Source organism: Podarcis raffonei, chromosome 8, assembly GCF_027172205.1.
Source record: "Podarcis raffonei isolate rPodRaf1 chromosome 8, rPodRaf1.pri, whole genome shotgun sequence".
Lineage (NCBI taxonomy): Eukaryota > Metazoa > Chordata > Lepidosauria > Squamata > Lacertidae > Podarcis > Podarcis raffonei.
The window spans coordinates 4,125,597-4,146,596 of NC_070609.1; the positions used below are offsets into that span (position 1 = coordinate 4,125,597).

Below are 21,000 nucleotides of genomic sequence, written 5' to 3' on the forward strand. Positions count from 1 at the left end.
ATTAAACATACTTTTATATTTTATACAATTCTTTTTTGACTTCCATCAATCACATCTGAAAATTTTTCCAATCTATTCACTTAATTTACATTTCTTGCTTTCACTATTGCATTTAAACTCATAACTAATATCTCTATTCTTTCTCTACTTTGCAATATTTCATATACTTCCCCTTACAAAACTTCTTGTAGTCCCACTAGCATAATTTATTGATTACAGCTGCTCTTCGAATAGTTCGTATTTTTCTTCTAACCTCCTGTAAATCTCTGGTCCCGCAGGTTTCGAATCCTTCCTGTCATTTTATCCAATTCTGCGTAGCCCATTAATTTTTTCTGCCATTCTTCTTTCGTCGGAATTTCTTCTTGCTTCCATTTCTGGGCTAACGATACACTTGCCACTGTTGTTGCATATAAAAACAATTTAACATCTTGCCTATTAATATCCTCACCTATAATACCAAGTAAAAATGCTTCTGGTTTTTTTTAAAAAAATGTATATTTCAACATCTTTTTCATCTCGTTATATATCATTTCCCAGAAGTTTTTGATTTTCTTACATTCCCATCACATATGGTAAAATGTTCCTTCTTTTTCTTTACATTTGCAACATTTGTTATTTGTCTTATACATTCTATATACAGCCGCCCAGAGTGGCTGGGGAAACTCAGCCAGATGGGCGGGGTATAAATAAATTATTATTATTATTATTATTATTATTATTATTATTATTATTATTAAGCTAATTTCACGGGTGTAATATACCATCTATCCATCATTTTCATCATGTTCTTTTTCAAGGCATTAGAAGCTGTAAATTTTATTCTTTCTTTCCACAACCTCTCCCAATCGTTTCTCCTTCCTCCTCTTTCCCTCGTCTGCCCCCTGCAGCCCCACTTCCAAAAGCTGATGAAAAGGAAGTGGCTCAGCAATTCGGAGGCCTTCTCCACCATCATGGGCACCCTGGAAGAACACGCCCGGAAGCTGAGGAAGATGAAGCTGGAGCCGTACCAGGTGAGCGGCCTGCCAGGACGGCAAATGGCCCTGCCCCCAAGCCATTGCTGCTGTGATAAGAATTTTAAGGTCTTAGATCAGGGGTGTCAAATTCAAATTCATCGGGGGCCACATCAGCAGTTCGGTCACCCTCAAAGGGCCGGTTCGAGTTCGAGTGTCTTCAAAGCCCATGACACCTTTAACAGCTGGATTAAGTAATGCAGAGCTTCTGGCTCATGGAACACTACACCTTGATTTCATTTGAATACATATATGAATATAAAAATTGTTTCCTATTTGGCTTGGTGTTTAAGTTACACAAGATGTGCAGGTTTTAATTTTTCTCATTCCCCAAATTTTAATCGAGCATTTGTTTGGATTTTTTCCCCTTTGCTACCTACCCTAAACCTTTGAGGAGGGCGGGAACTGATGGCCGGACCCTGTAATAACATTGAGGAAAAAATTGCATGAAATAAACCAATTCCTTATCAGCTTTTTTCCTATATATAAACCAATATAAACCAATTCCTTATCAGCTTTTTTCCCATATATAAACCAATATAAACCAATTCCTTATCAGCTTTTTTTCCATATATAAATTTTTGCAACAAGCACCCTGCGGAAGCCGCGCCTGACGTTATTTACGTATCAAATTTGCTTTTGAATCGCGAATCCCCAGAGACAGAGGATGCTGTTCATTGGGCAGCGCGGAAACGCGCCTAAAGAAATAAAGAAAAGCAAAGCAAAAGCACGCTGCCCCGAGTATTCACAGGGCGCGCTCCTGAAACACAAGCGCGCTCTCAGTCTCCCTCTCTCCAACGCGCGCGAAGCCGGCTCTGCCCTTCACCGCGTTCCACCTAGCGCAGGCGTGCTGCGCTCCCGCCGGGACTTATTTCACCCCGGCGAGCCCGAAAAGAAGTTGAGAGCAGCAGCGGCAGCCTCCTATATCCAACCCCGCCCTCACCATGTCAAATAAGTCTCGGCTAGGTAGCTGGAGGAGGGGGAGGTCTGCGCCTGCGCAGAAGGGACCCGAGGCGCCCTGCGCGCGCGCCGCAGCCCAAGCTTCCCTCACAGATATATATAGACCAGGCTACACGGGCCACATGACGAGGTCTCGCGGGCCGGATTCGGCCTGCGGGCCTTGTGTCTGACACCCGTGTCTTAAATATATACCGTATTTTTCGCTCTATAGGACGCACTTTTCCCCCTCCAAAAATGAAGGGGAAATGTGTGTGCGTCCTATGGAGCGAATGCAGGCTCCTTGGCTTCAGCGATAGCAACGGGAAGTCTCTGAAGCGCAGAGGGAGCGCTCCCTCCGCACTTCGGAGGCTTCGCGTTGCTTTCGCTGAAGCCTGGAGAGCGAGAGGGGTCGGTGCGCACCGACCCCTCTCACTCACCAGGCTTCAGGCAGCTATCCGCAAGTCTTCGGAGCGCGGTGGGAGTTCCCCCCGCGCTCCGAAGGCTTGCGGATAGCAGCCTGCAGCCTGAAGCCCGGGGAGTGCAGCACCAACCGCTGCGCTCCCCGGGCTTCAGGCAGCTATCCGCAAGCCTTCAAAGCGCGCACCCAGCCCCGCAAGCTCCGGGAGCGGTGGCAAGGCTGCGCGCAAACCTTGCCATCACTCCCGGACCTGTTCTGGGGGCTGGGGTCAGCGGAAGCTCGGGCTTCCCCCGCCACAGCCCTGCAGCTAAAAACGAAGCCGCGTGCAGCCTCTCCCGGCTGGAGAGGTTGCACGCGGCTAAAGAGGAAGCCAAGACAGCCAGAGGGATGGATCCGGCTCGCTGTCTTGGCTTCTTTGCTCTTTGGGGCGGGGGGGGGGATAAAAAAAATTATTTATTTCCCCCCCTAAAAACTAGGTGCGCCCTATAGTTTGGTGCACCCTATGGAGCGAAAAATACAGTAATAAATGTTCATAAATGTACCAACCAAGCATGTTGGTACATTTACCGGCACAGGAGGACCAACCTGAAACCATTTTGACTCCCAAACTGACCAAATGTTTGGCTATTGCTGCATATTCCATTACCTTCTGTCGCCATTCTTCTACTGTTGGTATTTGCTGTTGTTTCCAGACCAGTATTATTATTTATACTTTTCAGATATACACATTTCACTGGTTTCGCAATCATTATGACATTTCAAAACTGGACTTCCTTTCCCATCTTTCTGCGGTTCCTTAAATTTATTTTTAATACCTTCTGCATATCCAAATTCGCAACTTACTGATTTATTTATCTTCTTTAAATAGATACTCTTATGCAGGTTATTACAGTTATCCTGCCAGTGCTTTTATCTGTTTACAATTTATCTGTATACGTTCCGTAAACCATTTCCACTCTTTTATAAAAAGTTTGTTATCTTGATTTCTTATCCTTCCGGTAAGTTTTGCCATTTCTGCAAACAGTGGTACCTCGGGTTAAGTACTTAATTCGTTCCGGAGGTCCGTTCTTAACCTGAAACTGTTCTTAACCTGAAGCACCACTTTAGCTAATGGGGCCTCCCGCTGCAGCCGCACAATTTCTGTTCTCATCCTGAAGCAAAGTTCTTAACCCGAGGTATTATTTCCGGGTTAGCGGAATCTGTAACCTGAAGTGTATGTAACCCGAGGTACCACTGTTTTCCATAGGTTTTTGTATCCATTCTTCCTCATTTGCTGGGACTTCCTCTTCTGTCCATCTTTTGGGCGAGTACTGTTCTTGCCCCTGTAGCTGCATACATGAATAAGTTTCTGTGCAATTTAGGCAGCTGTTTCCCTGTCTCTCGCCAGATGTTGCTGAAGGATGTGCACCGCCGGGTGCTCATCGAGTATGTCCGGCCCCTGATGCGAGTGCGGTTCGTCTGCACCACTTCTAAGATGAGGACCAAGATGGCAAACAAGCTGCGGCGCGAAGCCAAGCAGCTGGAGGAGTTCTTCACCCACCTGGTGAGGACCATAGCTGTCAACTGTCCCTTATTTGGTGGGAAAGTCCCTTATCCCAGCGCCGTGTCCCGCTGCTGTCCCTTATTGATGATGTCCCTTAAATTTCCCGGGTTTCAAAGGAAGCAGCTCCTCTCCCTCCCTCCCTGCCGGCCAGGGAGGAGGGAGGCTCCAACTGTGTTGCTTGGCTGCATTGCTCACCCAATAAGGAGTCTAAGAACGACTGGGGGGTGGAGCTTGCATGCCTTGTGCCGATCAAATCGGCCGCATTGCCTGGGGACTCACCTTTGATCAGCGCTTCCCAGCGGAGAGGTGACGTGGTTTTCCTTGCCGCATCCCCTTTGCCGGGTTGCTGCGCTGTGGGAACCACCGCTTGAGGCTTCGTTTGGCTGCTGGCTGGGCTTTCTGCCTTTGGCTCGGAGGGGCTCAGAAGTTGAATAATAATAATAATAATAATAATAATAATAATAATAATAATAATTTATTATTTATACCCCGCCTGCAGACTGATACCCCATCACCGACAATTCACAACAGTGTGATAAAATGCCAGAATTATGGGGGGGGTTGGGGGGGACGTTCTCTGAACGTTTGGCAACACGTAATTTCCGAGTTGTTTTTTCACCTACTGCTAAAACGCCTTGCATTCTTCTACCAAAGCGAAAGTCCTGTTGCATAGTCAGATTTCATCAGGCACCCGCACAGGGGTGCCGAAAACTGAGCTTTCTTCCGTGTCCTTTACCTCCAGTCACCCCCAGCGCCAAGGCATTGTTTACCAGAGTTGTTTTCCTTGTTGTTCTAGGAGGAGGAGCTGTGGTAGTAATTATATCCCCTTCTCTGAGAATCATTCAAGGCAGCTTGCTGCAAAAATAGAAGCAGTGTTTTGTTTTGGTTTTTTAAAAAAGGTGCAATCAAAAACAAAAGCAGTAAAAATAGCAGGCCTTCAAAGGGCCGTAGCTCAGTTGGCAGAGTCTATTCCGCATGTAGGAGGTCCATAATAATAATAATAATAATAATAATAATAATAATAATAATAATTTTATTTATATCCTGCCCTCCCCGGCCAAAGCCGGGCTCAGAGAGGCTAACAACAAGTCAAAATAGCACAGTGTATATAAAATCACACAGTCAATTAATTAAAATACATTCTAAAATCAATTCAGAATCAAATTAATGGCAACCTTGGGGCTAGAGTTCTGTGAGGATTACAGAAGGAGGGGGTCAGGCTGTGCCTTGGCCAAAGGCCTGGTGGAACAGCTGTGTCTTGCAGGCCCTGCAGAAAGATGTCAAGTCTCGCAGGGCCCTAGTCTCTTGTGAAAGAGCGTTCCACCAGATTGGGGCCACAGCCGAAAAGGCCCTGGCTCTGGTTGAGGCCAGTCTAACCTCCCTGTGGCCCGGGATCTCCAAGATGTTTTTATTTGAAGACCGTAAGGTCCTCTGTGGGACATACCAGGAGAGGTGGTCCCGTAAATATGAGGGTCCTAGGCCGTATAGGACTTTAAAGGTTAAAACCAGCACCTTGAACCTGATCCTGTACTCCACCGGGAGCCAGTGCAGCTGGTATAGCACCGGGTGAATGTGATCCTGTGGCGAGGGATCCCATCTCCGACGGCATCGTCAGGAACCCTGCCTGAAGCCCTGGGGAGCAGCTGCTACTGCTGCCAGCCCCGACCGTCCTGAGCTAGATGGACCCAATAGTCTGACTCAGTATAAAGCAGAGGTATTAAGCAGAGGTTTGATGGCCATCTGTCACGGATGCTTTAGCTGGGATTCCTGCATTGCAAGGGGTTGGGCTAGATGACTCTTGGGGTCCCTTCCGATTCTACAATTCTATGGCAGCAGATTCCTTAAAACCAGCAGTCCCAAGAGCAATGTTCACAAAGTGTCAGGGCAGTCATCAGGAGCAGGTCAGCATTAAATCACATGGAGTAAGCCAACTCTTTATTTATCCTGGTCGGCTCAGGAGCACAGCAACTCTTCTCAGAAGGTCGTGCCCCTACGAGGCAGTTGTGGAGGCTAAAGATCCACGTCTTCCCACAGCTCCAAGTCTCCTCCTCCACCAAGTTCTTCCCCAGCAATCTGAGACTATGCCAACGTGCCTGTATCTTCCCTTTCTCTTCATGCCTCTTTGGGTCCTGGGAGACCAGAGGGGAGGGGAGCCTGTCGCGGCAGGAGAGGGAGACTCCCTGGCTTCTTCTGCAGTCTGCCTCCACTCTGCCTCTTGGACCCTCTCCTCAACAGCCTCCTCTTCTGCCTCTGAGTCTGGACTGCTCTCCGCCACAACCTCTTCCCGCTCACCAAATCCTGCTACCCTTTCAGCTTCCAGCATCTCCTCCCCACAGTCTGCTCATCCTCCTCCCTCTGACCACATCCCACCACCCCTGCCTCTGAGCTTTCTTCCCTTGGGGTTTCCCCCACTAGTCTGCACCCGGCCAGTCATGACACAAAGGCAACTTGAAATCAGCCGAATTGCTGAAATCCCTTTAAAATGGTAGAATGATTGGCATTAAAAGCCGGTCGGAAGAAGAACGTTTTCGGTGGTGCTCTACGAACAGCTCTGAAAGTTCTTCCTGGTGTTTAGCTTGAATCTCCTTTCTTGTAACTGGAAGCCATGGGTTCGAGTCCTGCCCTTGAGAGCGCGATGTGGCAGCCATCTTTAAATATCTGAAAGGTTGTCACATGGAGCAAGCTTGGGTTGGACTGGATGACCTTTGGGTCCCTTCCAGCTATGATTCTGTGAAAAAGATGGATGGCTGAGGGTGCAAAGATTATCATCTTCTGTCCCTGAAGCTGAGTTACAGGCGCCACCCAATATACCCCGGAAAGGTCAGGAAGGACGTGCTATTGTAGGTGCCAGCACAGAGGAGGTGTACAAGGGGATGTTGGGTCAAACAAAATAAGATCAAATCTTTATTATCGCGGTCCGTGACAACACAATGTAAAGCAAAACAAAATTTGTTGTTGTTGTTTAGTCGTTTAGTTGTGTCCGACTCTCCGTGACCCCCTGGACCAGAGCACGCCAGGCACTCCTGTCTTCCACTGCCTTCCCGCAGTTTGGCCAAACTCATGCTGGTCGCTTCGAGAACACTGTCCCACCATCTCGTCCTCTGTCGTCCCCTTCTCCTTGTGCCCTCCATCTTTCCCAACATCAGGGTCTTTTCCAGGGAGTCTTCTCTTCTCATGAGGTGGCCAAAGTCTTGGAGCCTCAGCTTCACGATCTGTCCTTCCAGTGAGCACTCAGGGCTGATTTCCTTCAGAATGGAGAGTTTTGATCTTCTTGCAGTCCATGGGACTCTCCAGAGTCTCCTCCAGCACCAGAATTCAAAAGCATCAGTTCTTCGGTGATCAGCCTTCTTAATGGAAACAAAATTAAAGAAGCATAAAACACGATAGGGAATGCTGGGTGTGGTTTGCCAGCTGCTGAGAGCCAGTGATAGCGGTGTGGGAGGGACCTGGGTTCAAATCCTCCACTCGAGCACGAGGCTCACTGGGTGTGACCCATAGCAGGGAGTTCCAAAGGTCAGTTCTGATTTTATTTTGTTTTTCTCCCCAAAAAATGTCATTTCCTGGTGTTTGTTTTGCAGAGGCAGTTCATAAACTCTCCTGTCTCCTTGAGTCGGAAGGGGTTATCTATAATTAACTCCCGTCCCTACTTTAAGGCTGCTGCTGTCCCTTGCTTGACCGTCTCCTGTCTCCCTCCCTTTCCTCACAGGAATCCACCTCGTCCTGGCTGGACAAGGTTGTTCCACACCTGGCAGAGATCATTGAGCTGGAAGACATCGCTGCCATTCAACTGCAAGTGGGCTTCCTCGCAAGAGATTTTCCCGACGTGCAGTGAGTTCCCGCACTCATTTTTTGTGGGGGTGGGGAGGCCAAACCTTCTTTAACTGCGGGGGGGGGGGGTTGTTGTAGCCATAAACATTTGGAGCAGAACATTTCCCAGATCTGAAGGCTAGAAAAAAAAACCAAAACAGGAAGCATCTCGTGAGAATGTAACATGGACAGCAGAACTTAACAAGAGGTTGTCTGGGTTTGCAGAGTGCATAGGAAGACATTGTCCCAGGGCACGGCGGCTGCAAAAAAATGGCGAATTGCATGCTAGGAATCATTAGGAAATGAATTGAAAATATAAGTCCCGAAATCATAAATGCCGTTAATGCAAATCTACGGTGCAACGTGTGCAGTTTTGGTTGCCTTGCCCCCAAAAGAGATACTGTAGAGCTGGAAAAGGTTCACAAAGGGCCACCAAAATGATCAAGGGGATGAAGAAAGGTTGCAGCCTCTGGGACTTAGAGAAGAGGCGGCATGATTTGTTGTTGTTGTTGTTTAGTCGTTTAGTCGTGTCCGACTCTTTGTGACCCCCTGGACCAGAGCACGCCAGGCACTCCTGTCTTCCACTGCCTCCCGCAGTTTGGTCAAACTCATGCTGGTAGCTTCCAGAACACTGTCCCACCATCTCGTCCTCTGTCGTCCCCTTCTCCTTGGGCCCTCCATCTTTCCCAACATCAGGGTCTTTTCCAGGGAGTCTTCTCTTCTCATGAGGTGGCCAAAGTCTTGGAGCCTCAGCTTCTGGATCTGTCCTTCCAGTGAGCATATGCCTGTTGTCTTTGTCCATGGAGTTTTCTTGGCAGGGATACTGGAGTGGCTTGCTGGTTCCTCCTCCAGGTGAAAGCTTAAAATCAATCAATCAATCAATCAATCAATCAATCTTTATTATGAAGGCGCCCTAAAGACACTAAAGCAAAGATTATGGGATAATACACACAGTGACTTGTGATCTCAATCACACACAGTCTGTAGTCTGCTGGCAGTAGGAGTACAATATGGGCATGTCTTTAAGTTAACACCTTACATTAAAAAACAGTACCAAATTATCGAAGGTTATTCACCAAAGCCAGACTAAACTTCCTTCTGCAGTGTTGGATGGCAGGTTGAAAGGAGTTCCCTACCAGGACAGACTTTGCTCGTGTGCTCAAGACATTGATTTCATAAAACATATTTTGCTGCACTGTGCAAAATATGAGCAAGCCAGGGCTGAACTGATACTACCCTTGCTGGTACCTTTCCCGGGAAAATCAGAGGCTCACTATGTCAGGTTCCTATTGGAAGACCGGACAAACGCTAGAACATTAGCAGCGGCGAAGTTTTTATCAGTGGTTACGAGAAGCTTATAAAAATGAGAAAGAGAGAACAGAGAAAAGTTTTTCTCCTCCTCTCATAGTTCTAGAACTCGTAGAACATTCAAGGGAGCTTGGACGCTGGAAGGATCAGGGCAGGTAAAAGAAAGTCCTTCTCCGTGCAGCACAGTGTTAAACTGCGGAACTCCCTGCCACAGGAGGCAGGGATGGCCACTAACTTTGATGGCTTTCAAAGAGGGATGGACAAAATCATGGAGGAGGAGAGGGCTGTCGAAGGCTACTAGCCATGAGGCCTTTGCTGCTGCTGCTAATAATAATAATAATAATAATAATAATAATAATAATACTTTATTATTTATACCCCGCCCATCTGGCTGAGTTTCCCCAGCCACTCTGGGCGGCTCCCAATCAAGTGTTAAAAACAGTACAGTGTTAAATATTAAAAACTTCCCTGAAGAGGGCTGCCTTCAGATGTCTTCTAAAAGTCTGGTAGTTGTTGTTCTCTTTGACATCTGGTGGGAGGGCGTTCCACAGGGCGGGTGCCACCACCGAGAAGGCCCTCTGTCTGGTTCCCTGTAACCTCACTTCTCGCAATGAGGGAACCGCCAGAAGGCCCTCGGTGCTGGACCTCAATGTCCGGGCTGAACAATGGGGATGAAGATGCTCCTTCAGCTTATTCCTCTGTCTTTGTGATGCTACTTCAGAACAGTTCCAGTTCTGAGTGGCTGCAGCTTCTGTGAAGCCACAAGGATGTCGGCAGGGGCCACCCAGGCCTCACCCAAGTCCTTGCCTGACCTCCTGATCCCACGCGAACGGGCCCTTGGCCAGCGCCAGGCAGCCTCGCTCCGTGCGAAAGAAGCACGAGCTCAGAGCTCAGTTATCCATCAAGGCTGCGATCTCCCATTGGGAGAGGAAAAGGCCCATCAGGTGGGGATGTGCGCAACCTGAGGCCAGCGAGGAAGCTTCTCGGGCCCTGAAACAGGACGCTCCAGACCTTGACCTCTTCCCTGCGGAGAAGCAAAGCCAGCGGCTCAGGGCCACAGCCGGGTCAGCGGCCGCTCAGCGCCTTTTCCCGGGCTGTGGCTGGAGGATTGGGCAGCCCGGTCGCATCTTCTGAGGGCGCAAGAAGAGAGACAAGGGAAGCGTGCTTAGGTGGGACTTCCTAAGAGGAAGAAAAACAGCTCCCCTGGGGGAACCAGCTGCTCAGGGAGGATGCCTGTCCTCGCGCTAGTTCTAAGAGGGAGCTAGATAAAGTTTCTCAGCGCTGCGGGAAAGGGTTGGGCTCTGTGGTCGGTTGACCCTGTGGCCGTGTGGCTTTAATCTCCACAGAGGTCCCCCCCCCCCCCTCTCTCTCTCTCTCTCTCTCTCTCTCTCTCTCTCTCTCTGCCTCTGGCATCCTCTGCCTCTTTCCTGAATGGGGCTGAACGTTGGGAGGTTCACGACAGATAAAGTCTTCCTTGACGCAGCATAAACTATGGAACTCCCTGCCACCGGAGGCAGCAGTGGCCGCCGACTCAGAGGGCTTTGTTTTTACTTCCCCCCCCCAAAAAATATTCATTTTATAGCACAGTTAAACAACACAGACAGAAAAACAAACAATACAAATTCTTGTCTTATCCTTATTTTTTCTAAACATTGTTAAGTGAGCTTCCCCAAGTCCCCCCTATCTGATTTTCATTTTACCTCACCTTTAGCAGTTTACATATATCATAATTTCTAGCCATTTTTTATCACACTCACTTTTACCATAAAAATCTTCACATTTTATCACAAATAATACTATTTTAAAATACCCTATCTTCTACTTCTAACCCTACAGCCTATATCCCCTTCCAGAACATATTCTTTCAAGTATTCTTTAAACTTCTTCCAGTCTTCTTCCACCGTCTCTTCTCTCTGGTCTCGGAGTCTCCTGGTCAGTTCGGCAAGTTCCATATAATCCACTGACTCGGAGGGCTTTAAAAGGAGATTGGACAAATTCATGGAGGAGAGGGCTATCGATGGCTGCTATGATCTGTCTCCACGGTCAGAGGGAGCAATGCTGAACACCAGTTGCTGTGGAAGGGAGAGAGCTCTTGTGGTCGGATCCTGCTTGCTGGTCTCCCAGTGAGGCATCTGCTTGGCCTCTGTGTTGAGCCTGTGCTTTGCAAGCAGGCGGGTTCGATCTCTTGACATTTGCATCCTGAGAACAGGATGTTGGACTCATGTTCCAATGGAGCCTCCAGGTCCAGAGGCAGTCTATCTAGATTCCTGGGTTCTTAGGGGTATTTGGCTACTACTCTGAGAACAGGATGGGACGTGGATGGCGCTGTGGGTTAAACCACAGAGCCTAGGGCTTGCCGATCAGAAGGTCGGTGGTTCGAATCCCCGCGACGGGGTGAGCTCCCGTTGCTTGGTCCCTGCTCCTGCAAACCTAGCAGTTCAAAAGCACGTCAAAGTGCAAGTAGATAAATAGGTACCGCTCCAGCGGGAAGGTAAATGGCGTTTCTGTGTGCTGCTCTGGTTCGCCAGAAGCGGCTTAGTCCTGCTGGCCACATGACCCGGAAGCTGTACGCCGGCTCCCTCGGCCAGTAAAGTGAGATGAGCGCCGCAACCCCAGAGTCGGCCACGACTGGACCTAATGGTCAGGGGTCCCTTTACCTTTACTGAGAACTGGGCTGGATGAGCCCCTTTTGGCCGGACCCAGCTGGCTCTTCTCATGTCCTTGCCTTCGCCCCCACCCACCACTCTTGCTTGAGCCCTGAAGCGGAATCTGAAGCAGGTAGCTCAAGTCCCTTAGGGATGCCAGAGGGTGTCTTCCTCCTTCCTCCAAGAATGGCCAGAGGAGTCACTCCCGGTTTTCCCAGGACGGAGGGGAGGCTGGCAAGCTATAAATACCCGCCGCCTGCTTCCACGCTGCCCTCGCAGCTCCCTCCAGCTACCAGCCGGCTGCGTCACTCGGCGAGGGTGAAGGCGCTGCCTTATCGTGCCTCCTCTGTTTGCTTCCCTTTCCATCTTCCTGCTTATTGCATCCTTAGGAATTGTTTCGGAGGCGACAGATTGCCCGCTAAGTGTGGCTGACGGACGTTTCCTGTTTTATCTGGACCCTTTCGGGTTTCTTGTTTCTTGGAAGAGGAAAGAGAGAGAGAGAGAGAGACGTTCAGCAAGCGAAAAACAAGCGGCTGGCCTTCAGACGGGAAGTGGGCTCTGTAGCAACTTCCTGGAGAGGGTGGCAGGGCGAGAACTGGACTGGCCGTGCTGGGAGCCAGAGGTCTCTGCGACCCTTCTAGGCTAGAGAGGTGCTGTCCTGAATTCTTGGAGGAAGAAAAGGTCTTGAGAATGTTGAGGACTGGAGCAAAAGTCTGCCCAGCGCCATGTCTCTAACTTCAGGCCTTAGGAAGTGAAAGCACAAACCTTGTAATAATAATAAAAAGAAATTTGTTGTGCCCATCTGGCTGGGTTGTCCCAGCCACTCAGCCTGCAAATGGATGGATCCAGATTAATTGTCAGCCTCTGGGCCCATAGAGCCCATCTTTCTCATATACAGACACACACATGCACACAGATCTGGAACCACAGGTCATCCCCGCATCTGGAGCCAGGGCAGGATCAGGCCCCTGACTCAGCCCAGCTGGTGCTTGTTGCAGGGGAACCTGTGCAGACTGAGGCTCTTCAGAATCAGGCCCCAGACTTGGTTCAGATGATGCCTGAGGCAGAGGATCCAGTGCGGACTGAATCTCCTCTGGTTCCGAGCGAGTTCTGCAGTTTAAACTTTCTGGCTATTAAACTGTTGCACAGCGGGAGCCTTGAACCCTGAAAGATTCCCCCAAAGTTGCCCTGCTGAGCAACCACCCTGATCCTTCCCTCTGAGCTTGCACCTCTTCAACCCAGCTTGCAGGGGAGAAGGGAACAGATCCTGTTGCCGCAGGAGTATGCAGGTCACACACGACCCCCCCACTTGGGGCATGCAGGGAGGAAAGAACAGTACCCCCTCCATCACCCAGAATCGCCACCCTCCCCGGACGGTGCTCCCAGAGAATTGCGGAGGAAGGAAGCTCTGCGCTTTGCCAGGCGAGACTTCATCTGAGAAAACCCTGCTACGGTGGGGGGTGGCAGCAAGGCTGTTGCGCCCGGGTGGCAGCGGTGGGGATGGTCAGCAGGGGACGGATGCAAATTCACAATTAGCAGAGGCCTTTCCGAAGAAGCTGGGCGACTTCCCCTCCACACCGCAGGGTTCTCCGGTGCTGGGAAAGAGGACCTCAGAGGGCCCATTAAAGCGGCGGCCAGCCTTGCGCCAGGCCTCTCGCCCCCACCTTATGGACAGCCGGCAGAACGGGGCTCGGCTGATTACACGGGCCCAGCGCCAGCTTCCTGAAGTTAACGAGACATCCGAAGCAGCAGCAGCAGCAGCAGGGCTTTAAATAAACTGTCTCGCAAAGACGCGTTTTTGTGGAGCCAGGGGGCAGCTCCTGCGGACCCTTGCCTCGCTTGGACCTGGGGGCGAGAGGGGGAGGACAGGACTGTTTGGGTCTGGGGTAGGGCTGGACCAGGGGTCAGCAACCTTTATCAGCTGTGGGCTGGTTCACTGTCCCTCAGACCATGCGGGGGGCTGGACTATATTTTGGGGAAAAAATAAAATGAACGGATTCCTATGCCCCACAAATGACCTAGAGATGCATTTTAAATAAAAGGACGCGTTCTAGTCATGTAAAAACACCAGGCAGGCCGCACATAGAACCCAGAGATGCATTTTAAATAAAAGGACACATTCTACTCATGTAAAAACACCAGGAAGGGTGTTGTGGCGGGAAGGTAAACGGCATTTCCACACGCTGTTCTGGTTCGCCAGAAGCGGCTTAGTCCTGCTGGCCACATGACCCGGAAGCTGTACACTGGCTCCCTCGGCCAGTAAAGCGAGATGAGCACCGCAATGCCAGAGTCGGCCACAACTGGTCAGGGGTCTCTTTGCCTTTACCTTTTAAGTCCTGTAATGTACTATGATAACGTTTACCAATGTAATATAAGAACGTTAACAAATAAATAAAATGCAAATTCAAAAAAAGAAGAAGAAACTTCTCTATCTCCTTCTGCAGGAAGAAGCACGTGTCTGCCATCTTGGACATCCGCGGTCTGCAGAACCAGACCCACCGGCAGGACGTCCTGGCCGCCATAGAGAGCCTGGAGCTGACTGAGGACGGGGAGGTTCCCTGCCTGGACCGGGCCTTCTTCAACGAGATCCCCACCAGCAAGGTCTTCTGCGTCCGCCTCCAGCTGCGCTGCGTCTCGGTCCTGGGGGTGACCGGACTCTCCCGGCTCCGCCAGATGCCTTGGCGACGGCAGCAGCAGCAGCGGCGGCGGCAGCACAGGCGGCGGTCCAAAGAGAGCGGAGCCGAGTCGCAGGTGTGAGGACGGGCGCCCCGCCAAACAGTGGACTCCCTGTCTCAGCCGCCAGGTTATGGGGCAGGGGCCTGGAGCCTCCCACAGGGGGGGTGCCTTTTCCGCCCCACCCCCCAAGAGCCTCCCACTGCAGGGCTCACACTCCGAACCAGGACTGTGGCACCCACTCCCTGCAAGAACCAGATGTATCTGTTGCCTGCATTTTATTCCGCAGCCCAGATTCCGCAGGCATCCTGGCTGCGTTTCAAAGTACCTGGGCGGTTGAAGGAAAGGACACCTCTCCTATTAACTGGGGTGCAGGTTTAAAACTTTAAAACTAAGGTTGCAAATGGGGACAGGGAGGGAGAATTTTATCCGTTAAAGAAGAATCCAGTTCTGCCTGGAACAGGGAAAATCGAGCCACTGGTGTATCATGAGAGATGGGCAAAATCATTTATTTAAGTCGTGTTGGGAACCTTTTCCAGGCAGAGGGCCACATTTCTTCTTAATTAACCTCCCAAGGGCCACAGGTGGGCGGTGCCAGAGGTCAAAGTGGGCGGGGCAATGGATGTAAATTTTTACCTATGTATAGTGGGCTCGATTCTGCGCATGCTCCCTCAAGAGGCAAACAAGAAACATCATCAGAGTTCCAGGCCAGGTGGAAACTTTCCAGCGGCCCAGGGAGGGGTGTGGCCTGGAGAATGTTCTGGGGGCCACATGGAGAGGACTCGGGGGCCACATTCAGATCCTGACACACACCTACAACGTGAACTGTTCACTCGTCGAGGCTCTGCTGCATAATTCAGTTCCTTATATGGCAAGAGATGTATTGGGGTCACCCGACCCTCTGCTCAAAGTTGGGGGCACACCTCCCCTCCCCCCACTTCCGCGACTCAGTTTCTCCCTTGGACCAGGGGGCGGATGGTTGGCACAGGGCAAAGCGAGGGTTGGAGTAAGCGAGGCCTTAAGGGAGTAAGTATACCTGCTCTGGATGTATGTATGTATAAATAAATAAATGCATATTAATTTAATACCACCCTTTCTTTTGCATATTTTGGGATGGGTGTATGGCTCTAAACAGCCGCCAGCATCTTCAAACGAGGCCTTTCTCTGCCCTTGGGAATGTGGCTGGGTCAGGAGGGGGAGGGCTGGTACCACCAAGGAACTCCTGGTCCGTGTCAGTCGTAGACTCGTGGAGCTAGGGAGTTGGAAGGGACCTCCAAAGGTCATCTGTTCCAACCCCTGCAATGCAGGAATCTCAGCTAAAGAAGCCCTGACCGATGGCCATCCAATCTCTGCTTTAAAACGTCCTTCCGAGGGAGGCTGTTCCACTGGCAAGCAGCTCTTATCCTCAGAAAATTACTCTTAATAAATTAGTTGGAAACTCATTTGAATCCAGCGGTTCAGGTCCTACCCTCTGGAGCAGCAGAAACAAAGCTTGCCTACAAGGAAGGTTCCACTTGCGCTGTGGCTAGAAAGCACCATTCCCAGAGGTTTTCCACTTGTAATGGGTCCAAGCGATTTCCTTTTCAAGGGCAAACACACTCTTTAGTGACAGATCGGAACAAATGGAGGGGACGTCCTGTATTGCTCTTTGCTCCGACTGAGCACTAAAGAGTGATTTTCCCCAGGGAAAAGCTGCGGGACCAGAGGAAGGGTGGAGAAGCCCAAAGAGAGAAAGACTAACCGCCTTCCAAGTCACAAAGGTCTTTCAACTGTTAACTGAGAAATCTGAGGGCTCCTTGGACAAAATAACAAGGACACCAGCCAGGAAGACCAGAGCAAAACAGCAGCCAGTAGGCTTGGTTTTGATTGAAGACTGTCGTGACAGGACTCCCACCTGCCACAAGGTGGACGAGATGGAAGCCCCAAACAAAAGAGCCCCAAACTTTTATTAGCAGCTAATCCCCATGTTACACCCCCCCCAAACTACATCACGGTTACATCATGAAAGGGGAGGTCTGGTGGCAGTAATCTGAGCATCCTGGACCCTGCCCCATGGTTCCCCTTGCCCTCCACCAAACACCCATCAAGTGTAACAAAAGAGATATTTACATTTCCCTGTTTCCCACCCAAGTTAATCACACCCTTTTGTCTTCATCTGGGTTTGTTGTTTCTGGCATGGCTACCTGTCTGGCACTCAGGTATCAGGAGGCCAGGAATTATCACTCAGGTAGAGGAGCTGCTGAGGAGCTGAGCTCGCATGTCTATATGAATTTCTGAAGTTTTCCCAGTGAGCCAGTACAGAGATGCATTTATCAGGGAATTCTTACATTTAGTATCGTGCAGCAAAGGCCCTTTGAATAGATAGGAAGAAACTGATGGAGTGTTTTGTGGGGACAAATCACAAAAGCAATTGTGCTGGTTTGGTGGTGGGCTGCATGTGCATGATATCTGCTGGAGGGGCAATCCCCCCCAACCTATACATAAATTCCTGCAACATCTACCTAGTCACCTGCTGGCAAGATCCACTCACAGCGGTGACCAGGCCAAGCGCTCCTGAAAGCCTGCCTTCAGGAGCTAATAGCTCAGAGCTTGAAAGAACAATCGCATGATGTTCTTGCTAATGTGTCTTGATTGCTTTTTAGAGGAGGGGGAAAGCCCCCCCCCTTTCCTCCCCGCCTGCCATTAGTCCTTCTCCGGTGAGACTCAGAAAAGCTTCCAGGAAGACCCTTGCCCACCCAGCCTCTCCCCCCTTAACGGCTGAGGACGGGGACTCCCCTCCCAACACATCCGCCCCCCCACCTCCCAGACGCAATAGGGCAGGAGCTAACCTGAGGCTGGCTTAATGAGTTTCCCAGCCACATGGCTTAATTGCTCTCACACAGCCTCCTTCCTTTGGGATCTGCTGGATCCCAGCGGCTTCCCCCAGTGCTGGAGGGGGCTGGGGCAGGGGGCAGGGCAGCGAGACGGAGTCAGGGACTCAAACCACCCCCCCCAGACATTTTGGTGCCTAAGGCAGAAAACATCCTATTCCTTCCTCCTCCAGTGGTGAATCATTAACAACTGAATGGCAGGTTTTAACTGTGCCCCAGAAGCTGTCCGAAGCAGCCCACCTCTGCCTCCTGTCCGACAGCATGGCCCGGGCTAGCTTGCCACCTGAGCCGTTGGTGGGGCTTTGTGTGACGAAGGTTCGAGGTCAGGCCCAGATCTTAATCAATTTGGAGACATGGTTTGCAGACATAATGTTCTCCCTCCCTGGGTCAGGGGACATAGTGAGTCAAAGGTAGGCTTTGTGTATTCCTGGAAAAGTCCGAAGGATGGAGGTACAGGGAAGACCTTGGCTGGCAGAGCGCTGAGGGGGCTGGTACAAAAGGTCAAGGCCAAGGTGGAGGAAGCAAGAGTGCAAGGGGCCAGGGTTTGCTATGGCCAGAGGCTAAGGACGCAGAAGAGGAATCTGGCTCAGGTCACATTTAAAGGTGACCTTTCCCCCTGCGCTTTCGGAAACCGGTTCACAAAGAACTGAATCACAGCCACTCTCTGAAATTTGCATGGCTCTGAATTTTGCACACAGTGCTGGGCCCGGGGGTAAGCCATGAAACGCAGTCCAGGACCGGTCCAGAATAAAAAGGTTCTGCTAGGAGTCAGTCCGACAGGGCCAAGGCAGGAAACCAGGCAAGGACAGGTACAGGATCTCAGACAGGATCTGGTGAACAGCAATGTTAACCTGGGGCGGGGTCCGACAGCCTTTTATCTTTGTCGGGGTAGCGGCCGGTCCTGATCCTCTGGCAACTCACCTCCCTGTTTTGCCCAGAGGCGAGCACTCCTCCTGCGAGTACTCAGGTCTCTCCTTCTCTCAGACCTGAGTCTCTGCAGCTCAGCAGATGTCGGTGGGTTACTAGACCCAGGGGCCACCTCAGCCTCCCCTGACCCAACCGGTAGTGGAGCAGCTGTAAGTGATGGCCCAGCTGGAGGCAACGAGGGAATCCCCACATCTGGAGCCAGGGCAGGCTCAGGCCCCGGACTCAGCCCAGCTGGTTGTTATGTACTGAGTTGAATAGGATCCAAAATGCAGCAATCTGATTGGTCCTAGAACAATAGGATTCAGAATGCAGCAGTCTGATTGGTCCTAGAACAATGCAGCAGTATGATTGGTCTGCAGGAGCCACCCAATCCAGCTCCAGATGGAAGTGAATCCACAACCTGATTGGCCTACAGGAGAATCCCGGAATTAGCCAACCACGTGCAGCCCATTGTGTAAATAATGTATATAAAGCAGATACTTTGGGGGGACTTTCATTCCTCCTCACAACTATGAGATGAATAAAGAGCATGAAATCCACTCTCGACTCAGAGTATATTTCACTTGTGTTTGCTGCAGGGGAACCTGTGCAGACTGGGACTCTTCAGGATCAGGTCCCAGACTTGGTTCAGATGGTGCCTGAGGCAGAGGATCCGGTGCAGACCGAGTCGCCTCTGGTTCCGAGTCTGAGCCTGAGTCCCAGGCCATCAAACACACCTCCACTAAAATAGTGCTCACAGAGCGGCACATACGAGGGCAAAGAATGCAATATAAGATGCCCATAGCAAGGGAAACGGTATGCAATAATGCATCCTATCAAGAATGCACAAATCGCTGTGCAAGAATGTTAGCAAATCCCCGATAAAAGGCTGCCAAATTTTCACAAGGGACTAAAAAGCACATTGCAAACTGATGTGCAAATGCAGAGAAGTGAGCTTTTGATTGGAAAAAGGAGGAACTGAGAGAACTAGAAACAGAGAGATTTTCCCTTCCCTAGCCAGAGCTAGGAGCAAATAAATTCAGGAGGAGACGGTGGAAGAGGAATTGTTTGTTTAAATATTTATTTATTTATTTATTTATTTAAACACACAAACACACACACACAGATATATTGTTTCTTTAAAACGATGAACCCCAAAAGATTACTTGCAGGGGTGCACTCTGCACATGGTCTGAGGCACTCTAAAAGAATAAAGCATGAGCCCAGAATGGATTCCCTTTTCAAATGGAATTCATTCCTTCTGTTTTGAGCTCCCAATTTCTGAGGGCAGGGTAAGGCAGGAAGGTCGCCAGGAGGGGACACTCTGTGCAGGCTCAGAGGTGCTCCACTCTGAGTGCCTGCAGCAGAACGTGACTTCCAGATGCACACAGAGCCTCTCGCCTTACATCTCGGCTGACAGGCTTGTGTCCTCTTCAAACTTAGTGCAGCCAACCAGCCAGGGATTTAACAAGCCTCCTGTTTTTTACTGCCCGCTGGGAATCGCTGGAGACAGGAGAACTGTCAAACACCCGCATATTCAAAAGCTGAGCCTGCAACAAAATGTTGTAGCATGACACCTTTGCCTCCTAAGATGAATGCCCCACCTGCTCAGAACTGCGACCAGCCAGCCAGCCGTGTCTGGATCCTAGATCCCTTCCACCTCTATGAGTCTAAAACCTCCCAATATCTTCAGATGTCTTCTAAAAGTTGTGTAGTTCTTTATCTCCCCTGACATCTGGTGGGAGGGCGTTCCACAGGGCGGGAGCCACCACCGGGAAGGCCCTCTGCCTGGTTCCCTGTAACCTCACTTCTTGCAGTGAGGGAACCGCCAGAAGGCCCTTGGAGCTGGACCTCAGCGATGGGGGTAAAGACGCTCCTTCAGGTATACTGGGCCGTTGAGGGCTTTAAAGTTCAGCACTAACAATGAATTGTGCTCGGAAACATACAGGGAGCCAGTGGGCTGATTTCTGGGGTGAGGATGGGTGGCGGTGGTTGTTTAAAATCTGTTTTGCATTTTCCCAAGCATATTCCTGCCCACTTTTGCTTCTCGGTGGTCCCACACTGGTGCCAGTCCTCGGAACATGCCTTTGCCGGAAGAAGAAGAAGAAGAAGAAGAAGAAGAAGAAGAAGAAGAAGAAGAAGAAGAAGAAGAAGAAATAATTTTATTTATACCCCACCCTTCCTGGCCAGAGCTGGGCTCAGGGTAGCTAACACCAATAAAATCACAGTAAAAACATAATAGGGGGAAAAGAGAAGGGGGAAAGACCCCCAGTTTAAAATACAGGTTAAAATGCAATTTAAAATGCAACCTCATTTTAAAGTAGCTGATAAATGATTTCATGCCTAAGCACCTGGCAGGTTGCCTGCAACTGGCTTGGAGGCAGGCTGCTTTGAACCAGCTTGGGCCTGTGTTCCTATGTGCCCTGGCAGTAGCTCAGCACCAGAAAGGCCCCAAAGATTAATCCCCAGCAACATCTCTAGGTAGGGTGAGGATCTGGGTCTGCCTGAAACTGTGGAAAGTCAGTGCTGCTAGCCAGTGCAGAAATTACCGTATGTTTTGCTCCATAAGATGCACTTTTTTCTTCCTAAAAAGTAAGGGGAAATGTTTGTGCGTCTTATGGAGCGAATGCGTGGTCCCTGGAGCTGAATTGCCCAGGGGCGAAAAGCAGATCATGCTCTCTTTTTTTGAAAGAGGGAAGGGGGTGTTGAAACAAAGCCGCTGATCGGCAAGCGATCGGGAGGGAGATAAGGGACGCTAGCGATAAAGGAGGCTGCCTGGGAGGGGGGAGGTAAAAGCCCATGGATCCTCAGGATTTTTGCATTTGGTCACCCCAAATTCACCATCAGATCACATAGCATGTCCATGGCTACAGCCTGCACC

The 21,000-nt window shown here is 50.3% G+C and overlaps 1 protein-coding gene across 1 annotated transcript in view; it reads left to right on the forward strand.

Annotated features, from left to right (window-relative positions):
• EXOC3L2 (exocyst complex component 3 like 2) overlaps positions 1 to 14,512 on the forward strand; it is a 49,361-nt gene extending 34,849 nt beyond the window's left edge. Inside the window, exons 9-12 of the mRNA XM_053401738.1 lie at positions 888 to 1,010; positions 3,755 to 3,910; positions 7,617 to 7,738; positions 14,115 to 14,512. Of these exons, the coding sequence (XP_053257713.1) occupies positions 888 to 1,010; positions 3,755 to 3,910; positions 7,617 to 7,738; positions 14,115 to 14,427 (714 nt within the window). The 3' untranslated portion in view covers positions 14,428 to 14,512. The remainder of the gene's footprint in view (positions 1 to 887; positions 1,011 to 3,754; positions 3,911 to 7,616; positions 7,739 to 14,114) is intronic.
• Positions 14,513 to 21,000: the final 6,488 nt, after the last annotated feature.